At 40.6% G+C, this 20,409-nt stretch overlaps 1 protein-coding gene and 1 long non-coding RNA gene across 2 annotated transcripts in view; one reads left to right on the top strand and one right to left on the bottom strand.

Annotated features, from left to right (window-relative positions):
* The window catches only part of LOC129646389 (lymphocyte antigen 75-like), a 123,500-nt gene that overhangs the window by 10,173 nt on the left and 92,918 nt on the right, over window positions 1-20,409 (bottom strand). Inside the window, exon 35 of the mRNA XM_055572456.1 lies at window positions 4,605-4,715. Within this exon, the coding sequence (XP_055428431.1) occupies window positions 4,605-4,715 (111 nt within the window). The remainder of the gene's footprint in view (window positions 1-4,604; window positions 4,716-20,409) is intronic.
* On the top strand, window positions 1,843-11,601 carry LOC129646393 (uncharacterized). The gene is made up of 3 exons (XR_008711901.1): window positions 1,843-5,838; window positions 7,327-7,478; window positions 10,479-11,601. It is a non-coding gene; the product is annotated as an uncharacterized LOC129646393 (long non-coding RNA).

Below are 20,409 nucleotides of genomic sequence, written 5' to 3'. Positions count from 1 at the left end.
GGAAATACAGATTATGGAACAGTTTGCTTAATATAATCCCTCTATATGTATATAGACATATATATACACATATGTACATATATACATACAACACATATGGAATGTATATTATAGTAGTCATGTATGATGTGAGAACAGGACCATAAAGAAAGCTGAGTGGACAGCAAGGAGATCAAATCAGTCTATCCTAAAAGAAATCAACCCTGAATATTCATTAGAAGGACTGATGCTGAAGCTGAAGCTCCAATATTTTAGCCACCTGATACAAAAAGTTGACTCATTGGAAAAGACCCTGATGCTGGCAAAGATTGAAGGCAGGAGGAGAAGGAGGCGACAGAGAATGAGATGGTTGGGTGGCATCACCAACTCAATGGACATGAGTTTGAGCATGCTCCGGGAGATCGTGAAAGACAGGGAAGCCTGGCATGCTGCAGTCCGTGGGGTCGCAACATGGGCTTCCCAGGGGGTGCTAGTGGTAAAGAATTTGCCTGCCAATGCAAGAGACGTAAGAGATGCAGGTTTGATCCCTGGGTCAGGAAAATGACCTGGAGTAGAAAATGGCAACCCACTGCAGCCTAGAGAATTCCATGGACAGAGAAGCCTGGCAGGCTACAGTCCATAGGGTCACAAAGAGTTGGACACGACTTAAGTGAGTTAGCACATAGATATATGTATGTATCATTTACTAAAATATATCTGCCTAGGGGTTTGGAAGTATAGAAAGATACTTAGCAAAATGTTACAGTCATTACATTTCCTTGTGTGTGTTCAGTCAGGATGATACAATTTAGGGTAATTTTCTTTTATTTTTAAAATATTTGCATATGTTTTTCTATATAGCGACTGTGCATTTGTGTAATTAAGAAAGAACTTGAAAAGAAAAAAATAAGACTGACCTTTAAAATACTCAATGCTTTGGTCCAAAGCTAGAATTTAGCAAGGTTTTCTTTCTCAGTCACAGCTCCATTGTTAAAAATTCTAGGATTTTTTTTTTTTTATCAATTCTGTTATCACCTCCTGTTTGTTAAATGTCACGTACACTTTTAATCTGTTTTACCCTACTAGTACCAAATTTACTTGTACTAATTTATGAAATGTAACCAAAGTGCCATTTTAGAAAAAATTCTCAAGAGAAATATTTAACTAGGTTATAGTTTAGGCCTAAGTGTTCAGAGATGAGATTTTCATTCTTTTCTCTGACCTTGTGTCAGCCAATGGAACGTGAATGATTTTTAACAGTGCAATTTAAGTAAATACTGCACAAACTTAAACTACTATGTCAGGCAAAAAAGACACACTCATCTTCTTTAACGAATGACAGCGTAAGTCCCTGAAGAATGCATGTACTCAAGCAAAAAAAGAAGTTTTTTTAATGCATAACCAGTAATGCTACCTGCTGCTAAGTTGCTTCAGTCGTGTCCGACTTTGTGCGACCCCATAGATGGTGGCCCACCAGGCTCCCCCGTCCCTGGGATTCTCCAGGCAAAAACACTGGAGTGGGTTGCCATTTCCTTCTCCAATGCATGAAAGGGAAAAGTGAAAGTGAAGTCGCTCTGTCGTGTCCGACTCTTCGCAACCCCATGGTCTGCAGCCTACCAGGCTCCTCCGTCCATGGGATTTTCCAGGCAAGAGTACTGGACTGGGGTGCCACTGAGATGTAATTTGGGTCTTTCATTCTTTTAATGGCTACTAACATAGCTTATGGCGACCCACTCCAGTACTCTTGCCTGGAAAATCCCATGGACGGAGGAGCCTGGTGGGCTGCAGTCCATGGGGTCACTAAGAGTTGGACACGACTGAGCGACTTCACTTTCACTTTTCACTTTCATGCATTGGAGAAGGAAATGGCAACCCATTCCAGTGTTCTTGCCTGGAGAATCCCAGGGATGGAGGTGCCTGGTGGGCCGCCATCTATGCAGTTGCACAGAGTCAGACATGGCTGAAGCGACTTAGCAGTAGCAGTAGCAGCAACATAGCTTATACACAAATCACAAAAAGGAAAGACTGAAAATACTTATTGGTTCTATTACAAGAAAATAGCTAAATCAAAGGTAAATGTAAAAAAGTAAATGTTGCAAAATAAGAAAAATTTTAGGCTCTCACAGTTATTTTCCTATATAAATGATAACAGTACCCCAAATAAGTATAATAAAAGTAACATCAAGTAAACTAGCATAGAGCACTGGGACTATTTCTATATATAACTCTTAGCAGTCCAAAAAATAACAAGTCACTTATTTTCTATACCCATAAATATAGGTTTAAGATAGGACTTATAGTCCTACAATATGTGAAGACTTGATAAATCCAAATGTAAATATTCTTGTATTCTTCTTTTCCTTCTTCATATATAGCAAACACTGAATTCATGTTTACCTACTGTTACAAACCACCTACTGTTCTAAACACTACCCTAGGCAAAAAAAGTAATGGTGATATTAATTTTTGCTAATTTTCTGATTTATCAATAAAATGGGTATTTCTATAGTGGAAGCAAATATAGAGGATTTATCAAATAAATGATGACATTATCAAAAATGTATAAGAAATTTAAAAATTCACATAAGACAAACAATTTATAAATTTTTAACTGGGATAAAGACATTTTTATTTAGATATAAAATCAACTTTATAAGCAAATTTGTATCTAACAATTTAAAATCCCTAAATGGCTACTTTGCTTTGAACAAATAGTTAACGGACTTCAAAATAAGTAATCAAAAATCAGGCCTCAAAGTTGCTGGGTGTTTTCAATTTCGTTTTGCTTCATTTACTAAAGAAAAACAGCAAATACAATTAACTTCGTTTAGTTGACTGCAGAGGAAGTCAGTCAACAAGTAAAAGCTATACCTCTGTAGTGAATGTGGTTGCTTAACTGCTGAACATAAATATCAAAGCTGGACAATGAAATCTAATGATGTGGTTCATACAAACTAACAGGAGTACAGAACATGTCTTGGCTCTGAGCCTCCAATATAATCTGTTTCTTGAAATCTGTGTTTTTGTCTAAGTATACCCAATATGGCTTTTTAAAGAGAGACAGAAAATAGTTGTGGGAGAAAACACCACTTAAAAATCTTGTAAGACCGGCAAAATTCCTATTATTCCATTTCCTTGGAGTGAAACCATATTGGCATGTTGGAAATGTCTTGTCTTCAAAGAGCCAATGTTCAACACCATTTAGCAAGTAAGAAAAATGATAAATATGTATTGAGGGTTCCACGGCACTTCATAGGATTTAAAACTGCTATGCCTACATTTATTCCTAAGAAAAACAATAAATATGTATTGAGTAGTATTGGCATGTCTTAGGATTTAAAACTCCTATGCTTACATTTATTCCTTCTGTAATAAGTGAATATGATTTTAATTAAAGCACCCTAAAGCAATTTGATATTGTTCCAAAATGTTATATTGGTAGGTTGTCAGAATTGTGTTTTTTAGGTAAAGAGCATTTTAATTTTTTTTTTTTTTTTGGCCATGGGATTGGCAGAGGGATTGAACCTCTGTCTCCTGCATTGGGAGCACAGAGTCTTAACCACTGGACTGCTGGGGAACTCCTAATAAAGGGTACTTTTAAATGCTGGTGTTATGAATGTGCTTAAGAGAAAATTTAGTGAAATAATCAAGAGATTTTTAGATCTCACACAATAATAAAAAGCACTTTTAAATAATCAAGGACTCTCATGTCACCATCACAGGTATCTCACTTGAAAAAGATGTTAATTGACACTATAGTTTTACTTTGGGCTGACGGACAAGTATCACAATTAGAGGCTCCACAAGGGTGCCCTCTGGGCCAAACAGCCAAATATATAAAGAACACTCAAGCTCAGCTTTTTTAAAAAATGACATTTTATTTAAAATATTTCATAATGTGAAATTATATTTCCCAGAGAACACTGAGCAAATCGTGCAGCAAATAGCCTTTTTCTTATTTTTATTTAACAGTATACAGAATCCCCCTGCCAAAGAAGGAGACTCGGGTTCTATCCCTGGGTCGGGAAGATCCCCTGGAGAATGAAATGGGGTCACAAAAGAGTGGGACACAACTTAGCGACTAAACAACAACAGGTTCTTTCATACCATGTGTCACAATACCATGTGATCTGACTTCTGCCCACACTGCATGCCTGAAACAGTACTTTCAGGGCAGAAAGAGTGATTAAGAACACTGTTCCTAAAATCACACAATCCCTGGTATGAATCTTGGCTCTGCCAATTATTTCCTATTCAACCTTGAACAAATAATTGAACTAGTTTTATTCTCTTGATAAAAGAAGGCAAATAATAAACTTCCTGGTAGGTTTGCTGCAATAATTAAAGCCAGTAAAAGTGTATTAAGTGCTTAAGAACAGTGCCTGACACAGAGTACTCACATCAAATACACACTGCTCTTGTCACTGCTTTAAGCAGTGTTGTCCAACAACTGACTTCCAACTCAAGAGTTTACCCCAATTCCACTGCCTGTCTTGCATATCATAGAATAAAAGTTGTTACAAGGACCAAAGGTAAAAAGTAAGACACAACAAACCATTTTTTAAAGAAATTAGTGAACATTCTTTACTGATCTGTGAAAAAACAAAATAGAATAAACTCCTTACCGTGATTAGTACACTGATTTCTGACATCCTCTATGCTTTCAACTTTGATGGCTTCTTGAAGAAAAATGTAGCAACTGTCTTGGAACTGAACCCAGGTGGATGAAGGACAGTCTATGTGGAAAAAGAGAAACACGGTTAAATAACTTGAAAATGAGAATTTCATGAACTCCTAGAGATATGAGATATTAAATTTTCATAGAAAAAAGAATGGCTATTTCCATTAGCATTTAATATAGTTATCGACACCTTTGGGTTTATATCTACCACCTCACTGTTTTCTATCTGTCCTACTTGATTTATGTTCTTTTTCTTCCCTTGTTGTCTTTTTGGATTATTAAACAATTTTATATTCTATTTTTCTTTTAGCTTAGTAAGTATATATTCTTTAATTTTTTTCCTATAGTGGGTACCCTGAAAATTACACCATGCAATCTTGATTTATTAGTACTGAAAATAAAATTAGTACTTTTACCATTTCCTAGACAACTCTAGGATCTTACAATAATTTAACTTCCCTCCCTTTGTGCTACTGTTCTATTACTATTTTGCATGGTCAATGTTTGTTTAAACACGTATGTACCTTCTCTGTTGCTTTTCATTTTTATATATTTGAATTACTTATTTGAATAATTTTCTGTCTGCCTGAATAAACCCCTTTAGTGTTTCTTTAAGGGTAGGTCTACTACAAATTCCCTCAATTTGTGATTTTCTGGAAATGTCTTTATATTTTCTTCCCATTTAGATATTTTTGAAAATAAAAAATTCTTGAAAGGAAGCTTATTTTTCATTGAAGATGTAATTTTACTGTTTTGGCTTCTATCATTCCTATTGAGAAATCAAATGTCAGTCTGATGGTTGCTCTTTGGTGGCTGCTTTCAAGATTTTATTTGTCTTTGATTTTTAGTAGTCTGACAGTGGTATCTCTAGTATTTTTTTGAATCCTGTGAAGAAAGCTGAGCACTGAAGAATTGATGCTTTTGAACTGTGGTGTTGGAGAAGACTCTTGAGAGTCCCTTGGACTGCAAGGAGATCCAACCAGTCCATTCTGAAGGATATCAGCCCTGGGGTTTCTTTGGAGGGAATGATGCTGAAGCTGAAACTCCAGTACTTTGGCCACCTCATACGAAGAGTTGACTCATTGGAAAAGACTCTGATGCTGGGAGGGATTGGGGGCAGGAGGAGAAGGGGACGACAGAGGCTGAGATGGCTGGATGGCATCACTGACTCGATGGACGTGAGTCTGAGTGAACTCCGGGAGTTGGTAATGGACAGGGAGGCCTGGCGTGCTGCGATTCATGGGGTCAAGAGTCGGACATGACTGAGCTACTGAACTGAACTGAAGAATGCAGCACAACTATCGAATCTGTGGCTTTATTTTCATTGCTCACTTTTGCAAAGTTCTTGGCCATTATCATCACTTTTAATAATGCTTTTCCACTCTCTTTCTCCCCCATTTTTGGGACTCAAAGTACATAGATGTTAGATTTCGCATGTTCAATATGTTCACTTTGTTCCTTTCTATTTTAATGCCTTTGGAGCTCCATATCATAATCTTGTTCTTTAGGGTGTACTAACCTACTCTTTGGGCTTTCCCAGTGGCTCAGTGGTAAAGAATCTGCCTGTGATGCAGAAGATACAGGAGACTTGGGTTCAATCCCAGGTTGGGAAGATCCCTTGGAGAAGGAAATGGCCACCAACTCTAGTTTTCTTGCCTGGGAAATCCCATGGACAGAGGAGCCTGACAGGCTACAGTCCATGGGGTTGCAAGAGTCAGAAACAACTTAGCAACTAAGCTGCTACTGCTAAGTCACTTCAGTCATGTCCGACTCTGTGCGACCCCATAGACAGCAGCCCACCAAGCTCCCCTGTCCCTGGGATTCTCCAGGCAAGAACAGTGGAGTGGGTTGCCATTTCCTTCTCCAATGCATGAAAATGAAAGTGAAGTTTCTCAGTCGCATCCGACTCTCAGGGACCCCATGGACTACAGCCTACCAGGCTCCTCCATCCATGGGATTTTCCAGGCAAGAGTACTGGCTGCTGCTGCTGTGGCTAAGTCGCTTCAGTCGTGTCTGACTCTGTGTGACCCCATAGACGGAAGCCCACCAGGCTTCCCGGTCCCTGGGGTTCTCCAGGCAAGAACACTGGAGTGGGCCGCCATTTCCTTCTCCAATGCGTGAAAGGGAAAAGTGAAAGTGAAGTCACTCAGTCGTGTCCAACTCTTAGCGACCCCATGGACTACAGCCTACCAGGCTCCGCCATCCATGGGATTTTCCAGACAAGAGTACTGGAGTGGGATGCTATTGCCTTCTCTGAGCAACTAAGCACGCACATATACAGTCTACTCTTCAATTTTTAACAAATCTGCTGTTAAACCTAACTACTGAGTTCATAATGTCAGCTATTTTTCAGTTACACAATTTCCATTTGTTTGTACTTTTATAGATTCTGAGTCTCTGGTGAAATTCTCAACCTTATAAACATTCTCGAACTTATTACAGTTATTTTAAAGTTCATTTTTGAAAACTCTAATTTCTGGATTATCTATTGGTCTGTTTTTATTTTCCCAGCTTTGGCCTGTTTCTTGTTATGCCTGGTAGTTTTTGTTTTCTTTTTAAAATATCAAATACCAGATACTGTGCAGGAAAAATTTCACAGTATCTGGTATTTTATATTTAAAATAAAAAAAAATGCGGAGGCTCGAGATGATGTCATTCTCCCCTAGAAAGGATCCTGGCACGCAGCTGGCATACTGAAGATTATTTAAATACAATCAAGGGTTGATTCCACCTGAGGGAGCTGTTAAAATCTCTGTGAGGCCCAATATCCATGGATTCCAAGTGAAGCCTGGAGATTGGCTAGCGTCCCTCCTCTTTGGTAAGTAAAAACTCAAACTTTTGTCTCATTAATACCGTGAGAATGCCAAAAACTCTGCTCTCTTTTTAGCTCCTTAAAATGTGGACAATTCTAAAGGGAAAAGTAATACACAGGATAGTGGGCTCACGTCAACAAGCTGCCTGAACAGCTCTCTGATGCCTGCAAATACTGTTATTACAGAATTTCATCTAGATTTTCCAGTTGTTTTTGGGGGGAGTGTTAGTGGAGTCCCACTTAACTAGAGTCAGAAGCAGAATCCCCTCTTTCACACTTCTGCGCTGTCACTACCATCGTCCATCAAACAATCACTGGCTGAGCAACTCCCATGTATCAGAGACCATAGTTAGCACCAAGGAGTAAGGATAAAAGGATTTAAGACAGTGGTCCCCAGCCTTTGGGCACCAGGGACTGGTTTTGTGGAAAGCAATTTTTCCACAGATTGGGGCAGGCTGGGGTGGGGCGCTGAGGGGAGTATGGGGGTCAGGGGGGTGGTTTCAGGGTCACTCCAGCGCATTATATTTATTGTGCATCTTATTTCTATTATTATTAAATCAGCTCCACCTCTCAGATCATCAGGCATTAGATCCTGGAGGTTGGGGATCTCTGATTAAAGGGGAATGAGTCCTACACTTAAGTCTTCAGGCTGCTAGGAGAGTCAGACACATATACATATCAAAGGTATGAGAGGTTAAATGTTATGAGACTATAGAAGAAAAAAAGTAACTTGCTCCCCTGGGGCTCAGATGGTAAAGACTCTGCCTGCAATGCAGGAGACCCGGGTTCGGTGAGATCCCCTGGAGAAGGGAATGACAACCCACTCCAGTATTCTTGCCTGGGAAACCCTATGGACAAAGGAGCTTGGCAGGCTACAGTTCATGGGGTCACAAAGAGACGGACGTGGCTGAGTAAGCACACACACAGACAAAAAAAGAGTAAGGAAACATTTCAGAAAGGAGGTAATATTTGAGCTGCAATTCACAGGATAACTTTACCATGTGGAAAAGGAGAAAGATGAAGAAATCCCAGGTAGAGAGACCACCATAAAAACCACAATGAGAGGAGTCACGTATTCATTGAAAGGGTTAACTAGGCAGGTCTCTCCCGCCCCACACTCCTGCCATTGCATGTTTTCTGTGATGGCAGGAGTGTGGTTTTTCTGTGGTTTTCTGTATTAAGACATGATAGAGAAAAAAAAAAAAAAAAAAAGCAGTCATTTCCAGAATGAAACTCAAATTCAAAGTCAGGAGGGCATATACTGTGAATTGCAAACTTTGACTTTCGTATTTTTCTTCTGTTTTCTTCTGGCTTCCTTTGTTGCTGTTCCTTTAGTCTTACAGAATTTAAAAAAATGGAAATAGAAACAAACTCCATTACCACATTTAATGCCACTTGAAACACCTTACATATCACTGAAAATTCTTGGACCATGGGCTGAGAAATGCTCTTGTGTATTATTTCTAGTCAAAGCTACACATAGGGTTTTGTAATGATGATAAATAACTCAAGAATATAAAAATAATTTTTGAAATATTGTTTAAATGGAATAAAGCATGTCTATTAAGTATATAAAATATAATTAACACCAAGTGAAGTGAAATTTATAAATTGTTTCTTTGTACACTTGTATTGGACTGGCCAAAAAGTTGACTCAGTTTTTTCCACAAGAGCTTACTGAAAAAGCTGACCAAACTTTTTGGCCAATCCAATAGTTTTTAGGCTTTATGATTACAATGAACTCTGATTTCCAAATCATCTATAGACTAAACTGTATTCTTTTGCTCAGTGGCAGCTCACGTGTCAGTTCTCTGTGAGGTATCCCTCCTTCACCTTCCTTAAACTCTGACCCCTCTGAACTTCTACAGGACTTTACACTATACAGCGTGTGAGAGGCCTTTGCTGGTTATAAAGACTAAAGACTTGTTTTGGTTACCCCAAATGATAAGAGACTTTCTGCAAGGATACATGGGATAATAAGAAATCCGAGGATAATCTCCTAGCAGTCAAATAGACCTCCTAGTGTTCTTATACCAGGTACCCTCTTGGGTTGCTACCTAGCTCAGTGTAGTCAGTCTTTGATTTAGGAAACTACCCTTATTTTGATTAGTCGTGGCTTGGATGGTGAGCATAATATGGCACAAGTCAAAGCCCTAGGCACAAGAACCACAGGTAGCCTATCTCCTTGGAAAAGGGGCTGTATTACCCTTTGAAGAAGAACATATATTCACGTGTGCTGATCATCATAAAGGTGACATATAAAAAAGAGACCTGAAGGTGCTGGGGAAAAAAAAAAAAAAGCCAAATGCTTATCTAGGTCACACAGGCCTCTGAGATGGGAGTATTGTGATAATGATACTTGACAAAGACCCTTGTTGAATAATTAAATAAGCAATATTTGATAAGACTAAAAAAAACCACACAAATAAAACCAAAAAGCTACAGGCAGAAAAAAGTAAAAAACAAATTGTTAACTTCATATCCTTTAAACTTCCAACAGCATTCTCCTCAGGCTTATTTCAGTATTAATAGTAACTCCAGTTAAGTCAGCGCTGAACCCCTCTTCTCATGCTACCAGAGTCTGTGCCCCAGAAACAAGACTTAAGCACTACTCAAAAAATGTATTTTTACTCTAAGAAGAGTTTTCACATAGAGGCTGATACCCCTTATGACAGAACTTACTGAGGTTCACACCTACAGAAAAGCTAAACTAATTGTGTTTTGTTCTATACTTCTTAATATTGTACAATTATAATCTTTGACAATTATTACTCAAAAATAAAAAGAAAAGAAAGGTTAAATTTTCAATGCTTAAGTGTCTTTGCTATAATCCTGTTACAATGAAAAACCTGCCTTCCAGGATATTGGCATAAGTTTTCAATTACAGAACCTGTAATATTTTCTAGAAAATATATTTCAATAAACATACTTTGCTCAAAAGAAAAACATATCCTGCTCACAATGCTCTCTTCAATGTGCTTCTCTGTTACTCTTGCTTTTTCACAGTTGTCCTGAAAGATAGGTTGCACCTAAAGGACTCTTTGATGCTCTTGAACTGTGGTGCTGGAGAAGACTCTTGAGAGACCCTTGGACTGCAGGGAGATCCAACCAGTCCATCCTAAAGAAAATCAGTCCTGAATATTCCTTGGAAGGACTGATGCTGAAACTCCAATATTTTGGCCACCAGATGTGAAGAACTGACTCACTGGAAAAGACCCTGATGCTGGGAAAGATTGAAGGCAGGAGGAGAAGGGGACGACAGAGGATGAGATGGCTGGATGGCATCACCGACTCCATGGACATGAGTTTGAGCAAGCTCCAGGAGTGATGGACAGGGTAGCCTGGCGTGCTGCAGTCCATGGTGTTGCAAAAAGTCGGACACAACTGAGCAACTAAACTGAACTGAACTGAAAGGACTCTTTATGGATTGTATAATTTTATAATTCTATTGATTTACTGTGTTTACAGAGATTTAGGAACCTGATGAAACTTTTAAAAGCTTGTACTTAACTCCAATAAGTTTCCAAATAGATCCTCTGCTTAAAATTATCATGTGCTAAAAGAATAAGATGGTATATCTACAGGAATATTTTGCATTGCCAGCGAGTTCTAATAGAACTCTCTGTTCCCCTGTAATTAATTTTTTTAAAGAACCAGGCACAGCAGAAGAAGTGATCCTTGGGACATACTTGTTCTGAACGTTAACAATGGAAAGGCAAGATTGTATTTTTTTTTCCTCATCAATAAGACCTTTGTCCTTCTCCCATTAAGATATAGGTCAGTCACTTACCTTCTACAAGGGCCACTGTGGCAGAGGGAGAAACAGGCACTGGTTATTACGTTAATTATGTATGGAGGACGATGTGGTATACCAGGCCTCTGATAACCTGGAAGGCCTGGGCTGCAAGATCTCCCTAAATCCTAAGGAAATTCAGCCACTCTGACACTCCGTCCCCTCTCAACGTCACCCAACCTAGCTTCTAAGATGTTGACCCCCATCTTCTCCCTTCAAGTCCTTTCTCAGAAAAGCTGTCATGACTTTTATTCATAGAATAAGGGTGGCAGTGTTTCTCTGCACCTTTCTCATTGGACTTTACTGGTCCATTTCCTTATGGATGCAACCTGAAGATTTGCCCTCAACATCTAAAATAATCTTAAATACTTGATATGTATCAGAAAAAAATTGTGGATGATAACCCTGTTGCAAAACTAATTTTCAACACCTAAGTACATTTTTAAAAGCTTATCAATGAAAGAAGTCCTAATATAATAATAATAATATAATATATATAAAATATATAATAATACCTAATTATAACTTTTTTATTGGAAGAAAAATAAACACTTATTAACATTTCAAATTTTACAATCTGAAATAATTTTTGCTGCAACATCATTGTGCTATCCACAAGGGTCAGAATAAGTCACATCAATAGATTAAAGTGACTTAATGCTTTGAATTCAATTATGAGATGAGCTCCAGGGCAAAAGTAAAAATAATTTGCAAGAAATTGCAATCCCATGACCCGCTGCCATTTACCTAAATTTTTTGTCCTTTTATTATAAGTTAGACTACAGCATAGAGACACATTTCAAAACAAAACAAAAATCCACAATACAGTGAATTTTCTGCTGTTACAGAGCTTCCTTGGTGAGGGGAGCAACAAGCAAGAAGACAAACAAGATTCATTCCAAGAGAAATGAGTGCTCTGAAGAGAAAACACAGGGATGTTATAGAGAAGGTGGGGTGTTCAGAAAAGGTCTGGGGAGAGGACATGTGAACACAGATCTGAAGGACGTGGAAGGGTCCAGGCCAAGGAATGGGGAAGAGGAGGGTGGTCTGGGCAGAAGAGTCAGAAGGTGGCTGAGTCCTGCAGAGGTCAGTGTGGATAAACAGAGTGAATGGCAGGAAGGGTGGTAAGAGGTGACATCAGGGAAGGAGGCAGAGTATTGCAGGCTATGGCAATTCAAAATTAGTAACCTAGATTCTGGAGAAGGCAATGGCACCCCACTCCAGTACTCTTGCCTGGAGAATCCCATGGACGGAGGAGCCTGGTAGGCTGCAGTCCATGGGGTCGCTAAGAGTTGGACACGACTGAGAAACTTCACTTTCACTTTTCACTTTCATGCATTGGAGAAGGAAATGGCAACCCACTCCAGTATTCTTGCCTGGAGAATCCCAGGGACAGAGGAGCCCGTTGGGCTGCCGTCTATGGGGTCGCACAGAGTCGGACATAGCTGACTCGACTTAGCAGCAGCAGCAGCAGCAGCAGCAACCTAGATTCTGATCCATGTAACCACCATCAGAATGGGATTTACTCTAACATGCTTACATTCACTTATATTCACGCTCCCCATGGGAAATCACTGACCCAGGAAAGATATACGAACCCAGGTCTCCTGCATTGCAGGCAGATGCTTTACCCTCTGAGCCTCTAGGGAATCTCCACTGATCATTTACTACATACAAAACGTGGTGTTCCAGAAGAACTTTTTAAAAGGGATGCCATGGCACCTAACCCACGTATCTAAAGAATGTTTTGTTCATTGTGATTTTTCAATATAATAGCTAAGAAAAACATAACATCATTTATACTAATAAAATCCAAAATAACAGAGAACAATAATTTCCATTTCAATATTACATTTATGTTTTCTGCAACACCATAGGACCTTTCCTGTTAAGATCTTGCCATTCGGCAAATTCCACAATAACTTTCAAAAGTTCTTTTTACTTAGTTCTAAGCAAAATATTATTCCTGATCTTGTCTAGATAAATTGGTGAAGTATGATAATGAAACATGGACACAGGTTTTCAGCTCTATGTTACCAGCATGCATGGGAATGTGCTCAATTACTATACGCATCAACCCACATAAAGCTGCACTCATGATGTTATCTAAGTGCAATAATTACCCTTCATTTCGTATGAAGAGAACAAAGGGAAACCAAGATTCACAGTGCCTCCAATAGGTGCTAGACATGGCGTACTGCCTGAATGCCTATGATCACCCTATGGTCATAATCTCCATTTTAACTGAAATGCAATGAGTTGGGCAATTCAGTCAAGCCCACACAGTCTGTACCTAACGCCAAACTCATGCACCTTCTAATTTAATCCTTAAAACCTCCTGAGAGAAGTTGATTAATTCACAGCATTAATTTATTCAACATGTACTTCTTCAGCTCTTAAAAAGTCTATGTAACCATACTGGACTTATTAAAACAAAACAAAAAAGACAAAACTTTCCAAAGACAGTTTTGAGACAGGCTGGGACCTGAGACCCTTTGCTGCAGTACTTGCACCTGGACAAATGTCTCCTCAAGCCGCAGAATACAAAGACACAGGAGACTAAAAATAACGGCAAGCAGGGGCAGCTGGGGCAAACTTGAAGCAACAAGATACAAAAAGATCAAAACCCAACTGCCACTTCTGAGCTGCCAGGAGCAAAAGCAGGGTACTGAGCCTGACCTCTGCACACACAAGGGGGTGGGCAGCCCACCTAAGCCGCTTCTCTGGCTGGGACTACGTCAGCCCCTACCCTCACCCCATTTAAGGGACCGGCTCACCCCCGCTTAGGGAGCAAGCAAGGGCACCTGTTACTTGTTTTTGCTCCCCTCCACTGCAGCTCAAATCCCAGTAAAGCCCTGCCTGAATTCCTCATCTGGTCTCACCTATTTCTATTAAGAAGTACAAGGACCCAGATGGGTAAATGCTTGTCCTCCACTGCTGATCAAAACAGCTTCTCTGAAGAAGAGAGACATCAAAATCTAGAAATGGGCTTCTAAAGAAATCTGGCAAGTATTTTTTTTTCTTAGTCTGACATACAAAGGCACAGAAACTCAGTTGTTCAGTCACTCCAGTCGTGTCTGACTCTTCTGCAAATCCATGGACTGCAGCACACCAGGCTTCTGTGTCCTTCACTATCTCCCAGAGTTTGCTCAAATTCATGTCCATTGAGTTTGTGATGCTATTGAACTATCTCATCCTCTGCTGCCTTCTCCTTTTGGCTTCAATCTTTCCCAGCATCAGGGTCTTTTCTAATGAGTTGACTATTCACATCAGATAGGCAAAGTATTGGAGCTCCAGCTTCAGCATCAGACCTTTCAATGAACATTCAGGGTTGATTTCCTTTAGGATTAACTGGTTTGATCTCCTTGCTGTCCAAGGGACTCTCAAGAATCTTCTCCAGCACCACAGTTTGAAAGCATCAACTCTTCCAGGCTTGGCAACCCAGAGGGTGGCTTAAATAGGCGGTTAAATGTAACTGGCAAACATAATGAGGGTGTGCATAAAGAGGGCTTGGCAGCATCTCTAGTCCAGCCTTGTTTTGGACAAACTTGATGTGCTCAGTCTGAACAGAGTGAAACTCTCCTTTCTGCTCCTCCATAGGCAGCAGATGGCATAACTGGCCATAAATGCTGGTCGGCAAAAGGTGTCAGGATAGGAGCTCTGAGTTTGTAAGCAAGTTCTGAGCCGCTTATGCTACCACTGCCTCCAACACTGAGATCCTGTCAGCAGGCTTCCAGCAGGAATTTATAAAAGAGCAGTGAAATTCAGGGGGAAAAAATGCCAAACTCTTGCATAATCCATTTATTCAGACCCATGCAAGTACTCACTCTGTTTTTCTTTATTTTGCTCCTTAATTCCCAGAATTGTTCAATCAATAGTGGTTTTGGATGTAAGTCTTTTCCCAGAGTTTCCCCCAACAACATTTTTGACACGGTTACAAGAGAAACTTGTTTTTTAAAAACACAAAACATATTGAAGAGTCTATCTTCCTCGGAACTTATTTTGGAAATCACGAGTCATTTTTCAGATGAAACTTGCACAACAGCAGACTAGACTTAAAGATTTTTAAATCACACGTCTTAAGTGGAATCCAAGCCTCGCCTGTTCTCTTCTCACTTCCACTCAGGGGTTATTTGGCTGAACTGTTTTCCTGTTTCAACATCTTGAACACCAACCAAATGGACAAACAAGGCCGAGAGCAAAAAAAGGGTCAGCTTCCTCCCACTCCCATCCCACCCCAGCTGCACCCGAGCTGGGGAAAATCTCCGCAGTCTAACTTCCCCACTTCCCCTTTCAGCCCCAAACGGCCGTGAAACTACGCTCATCCTGGCGCTCTTAAGTCTTTCTGCTCTCCTGTCAATTAGCCCCGTCTGGGGACCCTTGCCCGCGACTGGGGTCCGTGCTAAGGATGTGGAGACGGTGGGAAATGAAGGGCGCTCTGGGGTCCCCGGAGAGACCCTCCCTGCGGGCTCTCTCCTCCCCGGGGCGCGCTCACGGAGCCCACCGAACGCAGAGGCGAGGGGCTGATGACCAGCCTCCGGAGGCGCTTGGGGTGGGCGCGCAGGCGAGCGCGACCTGCCCGTCGAGAGGCAGCCCTCGCCCGGGGAGAGGGTGGAGGGTCTGCTCTGGGCGCCCGCTCCCAGGCCGAGGAGGGGGCGCGGCCGGGGGCCAGCTTACCCGCGGAGGCGGCGGCGGCGGCGGCGAGGCCCAGCAGCGGCAGCAGAAGAGCGGGAGGTGCGGCTCGTGGCATGACGGCGCTGCGGGCCGGGCGCGCGCTTCTCGGAAGTGCAGAGCCGCCGTCCGACCCCTCCCACCAGCCGCCCCGGCCGGGCCGAGAGCACGCCCGCGCTGCCTTCCGGCCGGCGCCCCGGCTCACCCTGCTTTTTAAAACTTCATCTGAACCGAAATCAATTCAGCTTCTCAAAAACGTTTCCAAAGAATTTCCGTAACGCTTCAGCCGGCTTCTTTCTCTAAATCTTAACGTCGTACGTAACTTCAGTGCAATGGTCAAAGCCAGTATATTAACACTGATCTAATACTGTGGGCTAAGCTACAGCCCTTGTCGTATTTCATCAGTTGTCCTTCTGATCATTTTCTGTCCTAAAATCCAATCCGAGATCATACACTGCGCTGCGATGTCACGTGTCCTCAGTCTCTTTACTGTGGGACAGGTCCTGTGTCACTGCTTATCTGGAAACGAGTTTGACGAGTACTGACCAGTTGCTGTGAAGAACGTCCTTTAGTTTGGGTTTGTCTGATCCTTCCTCTTGAGGGAGATTGGAAGCAGAGGATTCAGGTTATATTTCTGTGTTTTGTTGTTGTTGGTTGGTTGGTTTTTGGCAAGAATACCACAGAAGTGGCATGCCCAGCCCAGGAAGGCCACGTTGTTCTGTCTTATCACTGGTAATGTTAACTTTGATCACTTGGTTACAGTGGTGTTTGTTCTTTGAACCCAATAGCCAGAAACCTTTTCAAAGGTTCTCTCAGTGGGCTGTGGCCATCAGACAACTTCTGCCATCAGCTCTTGGATGAGGGGTCTTTAAACTGTGCTTGACAGCCCTTGAAAGGAATAATTTAGATACTTTGATTCTGAACTTCTAGCCTCCAAAACTGTGACACAATACATTTCTGTTGTTTAAGAAAAACAGCAGCAATCATGTTTGTTACTGCACATATGAGCTATGCAACTATAACTCGAATAGCGGGGGTCTCTGGAACCAGACAAATCAGAGTCACACAGGCTGCTTGTTTAAACTCTGACATTGTCTCATGTCATTAGCAAAAGAGTGTTTTAAAATTGAGTCTAAACTCAAGAATACAAACATAAACAACTCACTGTTAAAATTTACAAATGAGTTGGACAGACACTTCAACAAATAAGATATATAAATATAGCAAAAAGTACATGAAAACACTCAACATCATATGTCACTAGGGAACTTCAAATTAAACCAGATACCACTGTACACCTATTAGAATGACTTTTAAAATCCAAAACACTGACAACACCAAATGCTGAAGAAGATAGAGAACAAAATGAATTCTCATTCATTTCCAGTGAGAATGCAAAATGGTACAGCCACTTTGGAAGACAGTTTGGCAGCTTCTCAGGAAACTAAATATACTCTTATCATATGATTCAGTGATCATGCTCCTTAGTGTTTATCCTTGGTTGAAATGTTACATATTCACAAAAACTTACACATAGATATTTGAAGCAGCCAAGCTATTCTTTAGTAGGTCATTGGATAAATAGACTGTGGTACATCCACACAATGAAATATTATTCAACACTAGAAAGAAATGAACTATCAAGCCATGGAATGAACTTAAACACATATTGCTAAGTGAAAGAAGCCTGTCTGAAAAGCCCACATACCCTATTATTTCAACTTTATATTTTGGAAAGACAAAACTGTGGTATCAGTTAAAAAAAAAATCAGTGGTTGTCAAGGGTTGAGGGAGGTGGTAAGGGAGACATGACTAGGTGGAGCACAGAGCACTTTTAGGGCAGTAAGACTGTTCTGAACAATACTGTAATGGTAGATACATATCATTATATATTTGTCAAAACTATAGAATATACAACATAAAGAGGAATCTTAATGTAAACTCTGGACTTTAGTTAAGAATAATAAGTATCTGAACTGGATCAATTTTACCCAATGTACCACATTAATGCAAGATGCTAATAATAAGAAAAAGGTGGCGAAACATAAGGATGTATGTGGGAACTCTGTACTTTCTGCTCAATGTTTATCCTAAGACTGCTCAAAAATTAGTCTATTAAAAAAAATCAAGTCTAATCTTTTCCATGCTATTGATTGTCCAACTGGAAATGGAGTGATTGCACCATCTGACCAAAGGGGTCTGTAAGGGGTCTGTAAGGAGTCTTAGAAAGTCAGAGGTGGTAGGGGCCATCTTCATTTACTGATAAAGAAACTGAGGCCCAAAGAAAGGATGTGACTTAGCCATGGGCACACAGTGAATGCCAAAAATTGGACCAGAGCCCAGGTTTTCTGCTGGACTCTCCCTGCCTCTCCCGGTTCAGTCTCTTTGCCAAAGTATCAAGGACTTGCTCAACTGATTTATTTCCATTATTCCTCAGACTATTTGTATACTAAACCCAAACCCAAAGCAAATCCTTTCAAATGTACTCAGTGTTTAAATATTCAAACCTCCCGATTCTGGGGACTCCCATCCTGCTAACTACACAGGGGAAATGAACAGTCATCTTATCTGAATAAGTTATCTCCACCCCCTACCTCAGGCACCAAAGCACACTGTATCAATGTGGATTTTTATTAAACTAATTTTCAAATAATCATTAGATTTACAATAGAAGTAGCACCTTCATGAATCAATCTACTTTAGGCAAATAACCCATGTCAGCAGTCTTTTATTTTTCAGTCATTTGAACTAAAGGAAGACATATTTTCCCCACTGTTGACTCTGGTGCACACTTCCTCATTTTTTATGCTAATATAAGACAGGCTACTTACCCCCTCTGCATGGGAAAATATGGTTATTTCATCAAAACCTCTCATTGATGGCCTACTTTCCAATTGCATCTCATACTGTTTTTCCTTCTCTTTCACTTGTTTACGTCCTCTTTGACCTCATTCCAGACTCCAATCCCTTGACTTCGTTTTATACCCAGAAGTGAGACTGCTGGATCACATGGTAGTTCTATCTTTAATTTTTTGAGGATAGGGGCTCTATTTTCTCCTTCACATTCTCCTTTCCCTCAATTTTAGTTAAGCAGCCGAGGGCAGGTATAAGAAATCTACTCATTCTCCTGATGGTTGTCACTACTAATATGTGGCTTTTAATTTCATGTTAGCCCAGTAAGCCTCTTCTGCAGTCTTTTATTTTGTCTTGATCATTCTCCTCTCTCATTCATTCCCCACATAGACTATTTCTATTTTTTTATTATACTCTTTAAGCTGAAACCCCATTCGATATTTATCTTTCTCTGAAAAAGGACTTCACCTTCTACTCACTAGGAAAATAGAGGCCATCAGTTATAGATAAACATCTTCAAATACCTGTCTGCTCTCCCCTTCTCTTCCACACAGGTCATTCTCTTCTGTCCTTAGAGAGGAAGGCAAGCTTTCTCCCATCCCATCCAAACCTAGCTCCTTTATATATGGATTTAGATCTGCCCTCTCATCCTATCTTCTTCAAGATCTTCCCCTTTCTCCCCTGCATCACTTCTCTCTGTTCATTGGTTACCAATGATGTGTTTTGTTTTCGTTCCTCTCAGCTTCTAAATCTGTAAATCTCTTCCCCCACCTCCTTTGGGAAGAAGTCTTCTTCACCTTTCCTTCTTCTCACTCTAGCTATGGCCCATCTCTACATCTCAAAATTTCATGTTCTCTGTTTCCTAATTTCCTTTCACTTTTCAGCTCACTCCTGTCTGGATTCTGGTGATTTTCTGCATTTCTATTGGTTAAGATCACCAATGTTTACCTAATTCCTGGACTCCAGTTTCATCTGACTTTGCCTCTTTGTTGTTTAGCCTTTGAAACAATATTGACTTGACCCTACTTTGTATTAAGAGGGTGTTGGGGAACTTCACTGGTGGTCCAGGGGCTAAACTCTGTGCTGCCAGTGCAGGGGACCTGGGCTTGACCCTGGGTCAGGGAACTAGATCCCACACACCACAACCAAGAGTTTGCATGCTGCAACTAAAGATACCACAAAGCCGAATAAAATAAACAAATCAATATTAAAATAGAGAAAAAATGAAAAAAAAAAAATTTTTTTTTTTAAAAGAGTGGGCATTTGGCCAGGAAACCAAAACCCTACAACTACTAAGGACTGACTTCAACCCCTTAAAGGTTCCTGGAGAGGGTCCTGGGCTGGGCATTGCTGAGCTCCCTTTTGTCCTAAAGTACTTAGGACTACATAAATGGAGACCAAAATAGAAGGGGAGTCCTCCTCTGTAACTCTCAGCTTCCCTAGGTTCAGGAATGGGAAAGATGGGGTGCAGGGGAAAGGCTGATGAAGAAGACCAGTGAAGAACCTTGTGCAGATAATCCAGAAAGAAAAGATGATAAAGTTCTGAATTAAAGACAGCTGGCAATGAAGATGACCAGTCGATGAGAAGTGTGGGGAAAAATTGACAGAGTTGCTGGATTA

The sequence above is a fragment of the Bubalus kerabau genome, chromosome 3 (genome assembly GCF_029407905.1).
Source record: "Bubalus kerabau isolate K-KA32 ecotype Philippines breed swamp buffalo chromosome 3, PCC_UOA_SB_1v2, whole genome shotgun sequence".
Taxonomy (NCBI): Eukaryota; Metazoa; Chordata; class Mammalia; order Artiodactyla; family Bovidae; genus Bubalus; species Bubalus kerabau.
This window is presented reverse-complemented; position numbering and strand designations above follow the sequence as displayed.